Below are 10,718 nucleotides of genomic sequence, written 5' to 3' on the forward strand. Positions count from 1 at the left end.
AATACCCACGCTTTTTGTACCATTTCATTGCAGAAACAGAGAACTGACCTTCTCACCATACTAAAATTCAGCTCATTACTACAAATCTAGTACTACACCGAACGTGCCCCATTAGAAGATTATTCGAACATTTAATAGGATTTTGGTTCAAATGTCAAAACGCTAGCGTAAATGACATCTTGTTCAGATAGTACATATATTTTATTTTTTTTCCAAATTGGTAACATTTATGCAAGTTTAAGAACTTAGCGTTCAGTTAAAAATCTACTAAAACATGGAGCAACTTTATTTGAGATTGCACGAGATCAACGAGTATTTCAAGATTCAGATTATACAAATATTAGTCTCTTGGGAGCAACTGTAGCAATAAATCTTAATATCTTCAGTAAAACCCAACATAAAGGTATGGAAAGCTACTGTTTCGAGGACACTCGGTTTTCAAAACTAGCCTTAACTCCTAACTAGGGGCAAGACAGATACAGCGAGAGTAACTCTGTTATCGAAGTGTTGCTCAGAATTCCTCTGGATTGCTCTGGATCACTCTGGTTTTCCCGAAGTATTGCCTGATACAAGTAAAAAATCAAGCAGTCTTGCCCGATTTCCCGCTTCGTAGCGACGTTTCTGAATGGATTCGAACAAAAAGAGTTACTCAGGATTGCTCAGAGTTGCTCCGGATTACACAGTGTCTTACCCCTAGACTCCTAAACATCTCCAGAATTCATCATCTTCTTTTTCCCATGAATTGAACGCGTCACCCTTAGTATGGTCATGCTGAATATCCACGGGTTAGCAGCTGTGGCTGTAGGGGCCCTGTTAAAAATATTAACGCCCATTGACGTGAATTTAATATGGTTTCGTTGAAAAAAAATAAATTGTATTTCGGATTCTTGGGAAGCCCCCTTCATCGGGGGGCCCGGGGCACTTGCCCCCTTTGCCCCCCCCCCCTTAAATCCGGGCCTGGCCCGACGTACGTCCGACACACGGTTTAGGAGAAAAATCGATTTTCGCGTGTTAAAAATTCCGATTTTCAACTGCACGAACAATATTAACTTCTTTTCCCGATCAGCCTAGATAGCTGTGTAGTGTCGGTAGCGGTTAGTTCAACTCTTGGTTCAACTGGCTAAAAATAGCACTACGGACCGCCTGTTCCAGTGGTAGGAGCTTCAAAGCAAAGAGCTTCAGACCTATCAGTTTGACCTCTTTTCTTCTGAAATGCTTAGAACGCATAGTCGATCATCACATCCGTGATGTTCACTCAGCCAAATAACCTTAAGATTTCCATAAGGCCCAACCTCGGGCCCAACTTATGAAACGGCCTTTAAATAATTCATAATGATTCGGATGAATTTCATAAGGTCACTCTATGACGTAAAATCGTCTCACAGCTTGGCTTTTATTCATGTTTAGCAACATATAATTCTCAAGCGTCGGTAGCCGTGTGGCTAAAACACGGGCTCGGTGATCCCGACGTTCATGGATCGAATCCAGTCTGCATCATTTTAAGATTTTTTTTGTTCTTTTCATAAGTCTATCTTATGAAATTTGTCAAAGCAAGTACGATCAATTTTCATAAGGTATTCTTATGTCATCCCTAGGGGTAAGACACTGTGTAATCCGGAGCAACTCTGAGCAATCCTGAGTAACTCTTTTTGTTCGAATCCATTCAGAAACGTCGCTACGAAGCGGGAAATCGGGCAAGACTGCTTGATTTTTTACTTGTATCAGGCAATACTTCGGGAAAACCAGAGTGATCCAGAGCAATCCAGAGGAATTCTGAGCAACACTTCGATAACAGAGTTACTCTCGCTGTATCTGTCTTGCCCCTAGTGTCATCCATAAGAATTAGTTATAGCAAATTTTCATAAGGTATTTCGATGAATTTCGCTAGTTTTTTTCGCTAGTGTTCATCTGGCCAATGTGCCTCTTCATGTGAACCAACATGCTTACCAATCTGGAAAGTCCACTGTGACTCTTTTACACAAAGTTGTTTGCGATATCGAGAAGGCATTCGCTCAAAAGCAATCCTGCATGGGTGTTTTCTTAGATATCGAGGGTGCCTTTGACAACGTGCCTTTCGATGCCATATTGGAAGCCGCACGGGGTCATGGTATATCTCCAATGATTTCCAATTGGATTCACCAAATGCTCAAAAACCGACATCTCTTCTCGACATTGCGTCAAGCGCAGTGGTGGAAATTGATCGCGAACGTGTGCTTACGCGCTACAAAAAAATGCCATCGCATCGCAAACCTTTGCTGTGCGATGGTGTTCGTACGTCTGCGGCTCACGATCGTACGACACGAACGCCAACGAGTGCATCGCATCTTTTGCAAGCGCGATGCTTTTTTATTTTAGAGGTTCGCGGCCGATATTTCTATAATGAAATCAAATGTTGATAAACTTTTTCGTCGATATCATTTATTGAAATGGTACCTAACCAGTATAATCATAAAACACCCAACTAATTACCTTTAAATGAACAAAAAATGGCATCAAACCAAGTGCTCTACATTGTGATCCTTCTGGCGAACCAACTGCGATTCTGCTCGTTCGACATTTGTTTTGTGTTGGTTCGTCGATCCGGGAAATCGTGAACCGTTCTCTCTTTTTGGGTTCGCGAGCGCGTGAGCAAAGAGTGTGTTTGATGCGAACCAAAAAACACGTCAAGCGCATGATGCTTTCCACCACTGGTCAAGCGGCGATTAGGAAATTGAGTGTTTCTGGATGCCCCCAAGGGGGAGTCTTATCACCACTTTTATGGAATCTCGTAGCAGATACGCTATTGAGGCAACTCAATAATAGCGGTTTTCCTACTTATGGTTTTGCCAACGACTACCTAACATTGTTAGTCGGTATGTGCATCAGCACCCTTTCTAGTCACTATGGGAAGATTTCGGGCCTAAACTTTTGGCTCAGTGTGGATTTTGATCATAACCCTTCAGAAATTTTAACTTTTATTTTGACGACAAAATTGGTCGAATCGCCCAATGCAAGCCGGCATGGCAAAAAATCCAAACGTCATTTCACGATCAACCGACGTCTCTCTGCCGTTTGCCGGACGACCAGCAGCGTTGTTTGTTTACACCCGTCCGCGTTACCAATCGATAGTGCGATTTGCATCGTGTTTTTTCACCAAGTTTTTCTCAAAATTCTACCCCGGAAAAGTGAAATTTTCACGCACTTCACCACCTGCACACCGACGGCAACATGCTGGATGGGTGGTACTGTCGTTCGATGAACGAACAAGCCCTCCAACAACAGCAGCAGCAGCTGCAGCAACAACATCCCCACCCGTCCCATCAGATGCACCAGCGAAGAAGCTCGCTGGACGGGGGAGATGATTTGGGCGACCGCGATGGAGGCGATAGCTCCGGCCAGGAAGAGGACAGCGACGAGGACATTATCCCGACCAGGCGCAACGTCGACTACAAGACACAGTACAACACACTCAAAAAGAAGCTGAAGTATCTGCTCTATGTGAGTCGGGTCGGGAGGGTCCTTTGCTAATTAAATTTCAATGAGACTAAATTATCGCTTTTTCCTCCCGCAGGAGAACGAATTCTTTCAGGAAAACTTGAGGACCAGTCAGCGACGGCTGCTGAAGGTGACCCGGGACCGGTCGTTCCTGCTGGACCGGCTGCTGCAGTACGAAAAAACCGATCTCACCTCGTCGGAAAGCGAGGACACCGAATCGTCGGATGATTCCTCCAAAATGGAACCAACGCCAACGGTGGGCCGGAAGCGTAAGAACGACGCCTCCACGTCGAACAATGCCTCTTCGCTTCCGAAGAATCCTCCGAAGCGAAGGAAACCCGGTCCAAAGAAGCAAATCCCCCAGCACATGGTGCTCCAACAGCAAGCGATACTGCAGCAGCAGCGACAACACCAGGCGCAGATTATGGCCCAGCTGCAGGCCCAATCGCAGCAGTTCCACCAACAGCACCAGCTCGTCAACAATCATCATCACCAACAGCAGCAGCAACAACAACAACAGCAACACCAGGAAGGCCATCTAACCACGGAGGAAGTCGAGCGACACCTGCAGTCCCGGGCTCAGTCCATGCTGGAGGTGGTTCCCGAGGGAGAACTGCCGAACGAGATGTTCAGCCAGAATCCGTCGAGTGAGTCCAACGACCAGATGGTGGACACTTCACCGAGCAACATCGGGGAGGAGTGCCTCTCGGCGGATTTGAACATGATGCAGCAGGAATGACCGACGGCAGTGGCTGCGGCGGCGGTGACGACTGAAGGGAGCGAAATCGACGACGAGCCCGGCGGCGGCGGGCATCGTCTGCGGACGTAGGATTAGTTAAACATACATGATTACGGTAGGATGAGTAGTGTGACATAAATAGTATTTAATGCTGAAATGGTTGCACATATTTGTGAGAAAGCTTTGAGGGGGAAATTGAAGTTATAGGTGAGATGGGAGTCTGCTACATGGACAATGTGCTGGTAGTCAGAGCATTTAAGATCCCCCTTCCCCCTATGTCACACTTTTTGTATGGGACCTCAAATTGTTTGTGTAAGGGTTGTCACGCTTTATTGTTTATTGTTTATTGTTTATTGTTTATTTTAACTTGAAATTTAGAAAGAGGGAAAAACCCCTTTGAGTGATTTTGACATAGTTGTCACGCTTTGCAAGAAATGAAGAAATCCAAGAAGGCATACCAGAAGGAACTTCAGGAGGAATCCTTGATGATTCAAAAAACTCTCTTAGAGAGATCCCTGAAGAAACTTATAAAGAAATCTCAGACCGGAGTTTTAGAGGAATTCCAGAAAGATTTCCAGGAAGAATACCCGAAGGAATTCCAGCAGAAATCTCCAAAGGAATTCAAAGAGAAATCCTCAAAGAATTTCTAGGGGAAATCATCGAAGAATATCCGGGAGGAATCATCGAAGGAATTCCAGGAGAAATCCTCCAAAGAATGCCATGGGACTCCTTGAAAGAATTCCAAGAGAAATCTGTGAAGGAATTCCGGGAGGAACTCCTGAATAATTCCAGGATGAGTCCCCGAAAGAATACCTGAACGAATCTCCGAAGGAATTCCAAGATGAATCCCCTAAAGAATACCAAAATGAATCCTCAAAGGAAGTCCAGGAGGAATCCTCGAAGGAATTTCAGGAGCAGTCCTCGAAGGAATTCCAGGAGGAATCTCCGAAGGAAGGTGTAATCCGCCAAGGAATTCCAGAAGAAACCTCCGAACGAAGTGCAGGAAGAATCCCTAAAGGAAGTCTAGGAGAAATCCCCGAAGGTAGTCCATGAATAAGTCAAAGGAAGTCCAGGAGGAATTCTCGAAGGATATTCATGAGGAATCCCTGAAATAATTCCGACAGTAATCTCCAAAGAAATTCCGGGAGAAATCTTCAAAGGAATTCCAGCAGGAATCCCCGAATGAAGGCCAGGAGGAATCCCCGAGTGATGGCCAGGAGGAATCCCCGAAAGAATTCCAGCAGGAATCACCGAAAAAAATCCAAGAGGAATCCTCGAAGGATTTTCAGGAGGAATCTCCGTAGGAAGTCTAGAAGGAATCTTCAAAGGATTTTTTGGTGGAATCTCCGAAGGATTTTCGAGATAATTCCAGAAGGAAACCTTGAAAGATATCCTGGGGGAGTCTTTCCAGGAAGGAGGAAATATTTCAGGGAGGAATCGTAGAATGATTTTCAGGAGGAATTCCTGAAAGAATTCCTGAAGGAAATCCTGGAGAAATTCTGATAGGAAGGAGCTCCATAAGAGATCATACGAAGGAATCCTGCAGATATGCCTGATCGAAGGCCTTAGGAAATTCTTGAAGGAACTTCTGAAGAAACTCTTGTAGGAATTCCCGGAGGTACTTCTGGAAAAATCTTCGATGTAACTCCTAGAGGCATCCGTGGATCCGCCTGGGAAAAATCTCCGAAAGAACTCAAGGAGCGATCTCTGGAACAACTCTCAAAAGAATCTCTTAATGAACTTCTCGAGGAAACCCCTAAGGAACTCCTGGAGGAATTTTAGAAGGAACTCCTAGACTAATCCCTGAATGAGCTTCTGTAGAAACCCCTAAAAAAAATCTGGGGGAATCCCCGAAGGAAGCCCAGGAGTCCTTGAAGGAAATCCAGGAGAAATCACCGAAGAAATTCCTGGAGGAATCCCCGAAGAAATTTTAGGATGAATCCTCGATGGAATTCCAAAGTGAACTCCGAAATGAATTTCAGGAGGAAACCTCGAAGGAGTTCCAGGAGGAATTCCGCGATGAATTCCAGGAGGAATCCCCGAGGGTTGTCCGGGAGGAGTTCCTGAAGGAAGTCCAGAAAGAAGCCTTGAAAGAACTTCAGGAAGATTCTCCGAATGACATTAAGGGGGGAATCTCCGATGGATTTCTAGGAGAAACTCGCGAAGAAAATTCAGGAGGAAGCCTCGAAGGAAGGCATAGCCGAAGGAATTTCAAGAGGAATGCTTGACGAAATCCAGGACAAATTTCCGATAGAAGTTTAGGAGGAACTTCCGGAGGCTGTCCAGCAGAAACTCCCGAAGGAAGCTTAGGAGGAATCCTCGTAGGAATTCTAGGATTCCTCCTGCCTGGAATTCCTTTCGAATTTCCATCAGGAATTCCTCCTGGACTTCCTCCTGGAATTTTATTGGGAATTCCTCATGGAATTCATTCAAGGGATTCCTCCAGATTACTTCGATTGTTCCTTCCGGAATTTCTTCGGCGATTCCTCTTGGAATTCCTTTGCGGATAGAAATGGTTCGCAGGAGGACTCCTCGAAGGAATTCATCGGAATACCCTAAGGAAGTCCAGGAAGAATTCTCGAAGGATCTATAGATAATACCTAGAAGAAATTGCAGGATGAACCGGTAGGAGGTCTTGGAGGGATCTCCGAATGATTTCCAGGAGGGATTTCAGGAGGAATCCTTGAAAGATATCCAGGGTTTTTTTTAACCCAGGAGCGGTCGCGTCGTGTACTGAGTACACGCACCATGAAAAATGCTCGCATGTGGTACACCGTACACAGCGTGAGCGGGGCGTCGCTGCAGGTAGTCAAAGACGCGACTGCTCGAGGGTTAAGGAAGAGTGAAGGATTTCAGAGAGGAATCCTAGAAGACTTTCCAGGAAGGGTCCTCGAACGATTTTCAGGAGGAATTCCTGGAGGAATTCCAAAAGGAAATCCAGGAGGATTCCTTGAAAGAAATCCAGAAGGAATTCTTCATTAAAGATCATGTTTAACAATCAGGCATAAAAATATTTGTCACTCTCGAAAAACGAATAGGAACAAACAGAGCCAAACAACCTGCCAAAATTTATCTGTCAAAAGTGGTCAAATATTTGGTGTCTGGGCAACCCTGATAAAAATATACAATAAAATCGCCATAAACTTCCATTGAATAATGATAAAGTTGATTGTTCAACAACAAATCATATTGTGTACGTATTTTCCTGCTGAAAATTATGTATTGGAACTACAATATGTGCACAATAAAAATTTAATGAATGGCACTAGAGATTTCAATAATAAAAACACCATGAATTGAATGGTAGTTGACTTGAATTTGCTTCAGAAAATTTGGATTTTTTTATGGTAAAGATACATAACAACCCCCATTTTCTATTGTAAAAGTGACATTTACAATGCATGCTATGGTGGAAAACCATAGGGTCTGTTGTTACTCTATCGTTTTAAACAATTGAAATCATGGTAACTACCATTCATTTCAGCGTGTTGTAACAATACATTCTGTTGTATCTCTATGATCTTTTTTTATCAGGGAAAGAGTGTAATAGCACCCTTAAGTGCCCCACACAATGCATTCGTTTGCGTGTGCGTGACAGTAGTTTGACACATTTCCCATGGGAAAACTGTCAAAAAAACGCAAACATCGCCGGAACGGACGCTATGTGTTCCAGGCTTTAGTCATTTTCTCCCGCTGCCTTGGGCCTCCATGCCTGCGCTCTCCATACCAGGTGCTCACCAAAGTGCTGCTGCCACTTTTCGATCACCTGACGTCCGTCCGTCAGGAGGCTTCCGTCGTAGCATCACAGACATCAGCAGACAGGTAGCATCACTCGTAGAATTCGGGTGAGGCGTTTAGCTTCGATTTTTACCTCGGATTTTCCCAATGTGCGCAGGTTGTTGGCGCTGCGGTTTCCTGTTTTGCTCCCAGAGTGCGCCACACTCACGTTTGAAAGCAGCCCACCCCTGATATAGAAAACGTTCCCGAAGGGCCATATGGAAAACCCCAGCACGGAGGAAGTTAGGCGTTCGACACTGTTAGGCATTTGTTAGATATGTTGCTCATCGAAAATTTCTGGAGAGCATAAATCATAACCCCGAAATTATGCTCAGTGTTCGATTCTTTCGCGCATTGTTGACAGTTGCCTGAACGGCAGTTAAAAAAATAACTTTGTTGATTGCGGCAGCGTTCGTCGGTCGGGAAAATGATAAAAATTGCGCGTTTCAATTAGTTAAAACCGTAACATCCTGGTAAGAACCATTTCAGTCGTTCCGTCGTCCGACCCGTCAGCTCCTCGCCGCTGCTACTGGCCAATAAGTCCGGTTCGTTCTCGTCGTACCGTTGCCGGAACCAGTCATCTCCAAAACAGTGTCCGATTCCGTTAAGTTTGGCCTCATCGTGTCGGTGAGTCATTTTAATTTTAATTTGATTTATTTTTCATTTAACTTTTATTTAATTTTAAATAAATTTTAATCAAATTTTTATAAAATTTAAATTAAATTTTCATTAAATTTTATTAAAATTTTAACAAAATTTTAATAAAATTTTAATAAACTTAAATAAAATTTAAATAAAATTTTAATAAAATTTTAATTAAACTTCAATTAAATTTTCATTTTTTTTAATTTAAATAAAATTTTAATTAAACTTTAATGAAATTATTATAAAATTGTAATAAAATTGTAATAAAATTTTAACAAAACTTTAAAAAAAATTCTAATATAATTTTTATAAAATTTTAATTTAATTTTAATAATATTTTAAAAAATTTTAATAAAATTTAAAAAAAACTAATTTAATTTTAATTAAATTTTAATAAAATTTTAATTAAATTTTAATAAAATTTTAATAAAATTTGAATAAAATTTTAATAAAATTTGAATAAAATTTTAATTTAATTTTAATTTAATTTTAATTTAATTTTAATTTAATTTTAATTTAATTTTAATTTAATTTTAATTTAATTTTAATTTAATTTTAATTTAATTTTAATTTAATTTTAATTTAATTTTAATTTAATTTTAATTTAATTTTAATTTAATTTTAATTTAATTTTAATTTAATTTTAATTTAATTTTAATTTAATTTTAATTTAATTTTAATTTAATTTTAATTTAATTTTAATTCAATTTGATTTTAATTTTAATTTAATTTTAATTTAATTTTAATTTAATTTTAATTTAATTTTAATTTAATTTTAATTTAATTTTAATTTAATTTTAATTTAATTTTAATTTAATTTTAATTTAATTTTAATTTAATTTTAATTTAATTTTAATTTAATTTTAATTTAATTTTAATTTAATTTTAATTTAATTTTAATTTAATTTTAATTTAATTTTAATTTAATTTTAATTTAATTTTAATTTAATTTTAATTTAATTTTAATTTAATTTTAATTTAATTTTAATTTAATTTTAATTTAATTTTAATTTAATTTTAATTTAATTTTAATTTAATTTTAATTTAATTTTAATTTAATTTTAATTTAATTTTAATTTAATTTTAATTTAATTTTAATTTAATTTTAATTTAATTTTAATTTAATTCTAATTTAATTTTAATTTAATTTTAATTTAATTTTAATTTAATTTTAATTTAATTTTAATTTAATTTTAATTTAATTTTAATTTAATTTTAATTTAATTTTAATTTAATTTTAATTTAATTTTAATTTAATTTTAATTTAATTTTAATTTAATTTTAATTTAATTTTAATTTAATTTTAATTTAATTTTAATTTAATTTTAATTTAATTTTAATTTAATTTTAATTTAATTTTAATTTAATTTTAATTTAATTTTAATTTAATTTTAATTTAATTTTAATTTAATTTTAATTTAATTTTAATTTAATTTTAATTTAATTTTAATTTAATTTTAATTTAATTTTAATTTAATTTTAATTTAATTTTAATTTAATTTTAATTTAATTTTAATTTAATTTTAATTTAATTTTAATTTAATTTTAATTTAATTTTAATTTAATTTTAATTTAATTTTAATTTAATTTTAATTTAATTTTAATTTAATTTTAATTTAATTTTAATTTAATTTAATTTTAATTTAATTTTAATTTAATTTTAATTTAATTTTAATTTAATTTTAATTTAATTTTAATTTAATTTTAATTTAATTTTAATTTAATTTTAATTTAATTTTAATTTAATTTTAATTTAATTTTAATTTAATTTTAATTTAATTTTAATTTAATTTTAATTTAATTTTAATTTAATTTTAATTTAATTTTAATTTAATTTTAATTTAATTTTAATTTAATTTTAATTTAATTTTAATTTAATTTTAATTTAATTTTAATTTAATTTTAATTTAATTTTAATTTAATTTTAATTTAATTTTAATTTAATTTTAATTTAATTTTAATTTAATTTTAATTTAATTTTAATTTAATTTTAATTTAATTTTAATTTAATTTTAATTTAATTTTAATTTAATTTTAATTTAATTTTAATTTAATTTTAATTTAATTTTAATTTAATTTTAAT

The 10,718-nt window shown here is 36.3% G+C and overlaps 1 protein-coding gene across 1 annotated transcript; it reads left to right on the forward strand.

Moving 5' to 3' along the window:
- Positions 1-3,048: 3,048 nt before the first annotated feature.
- Positions 3,049-4,370, forward strand: LOC109428390 (alpha-protein kinase 1). Its single transcript, XM_019704112.3, has 2 exons — positions 3,049-3,477; positions 3,551-4,370. The coding sequence occupies exons 1-2, from the start codon at positions 3,208-3,210 to the stop codon at positions 4,211-4,213; spliced, it is 933 nt and encodes a 310-aa protein (XP_019559657.1). The 5' UTR covers positions 3,049-3,207; the 3' UTR covers positions 4,214-4,370.
- The last annotated feature ends 6,348 nt before the right edge of the window (positions 4,371-10,718 follow it).

Source organism: Aedes albopictus, chromosome 1 (assembly GCF_035046485.1).
Source record: "Aedes albopictus strain Foshan chromosome 1, AalbF5, whole genome shotgun sequence".
Taxonomy (NCBI): domain Eukaryota; kingdom Metazoa; phylum Arthropoda; class Insecta; order Diptera; family Culicidae; genus Aedes; species Aedes albopictus.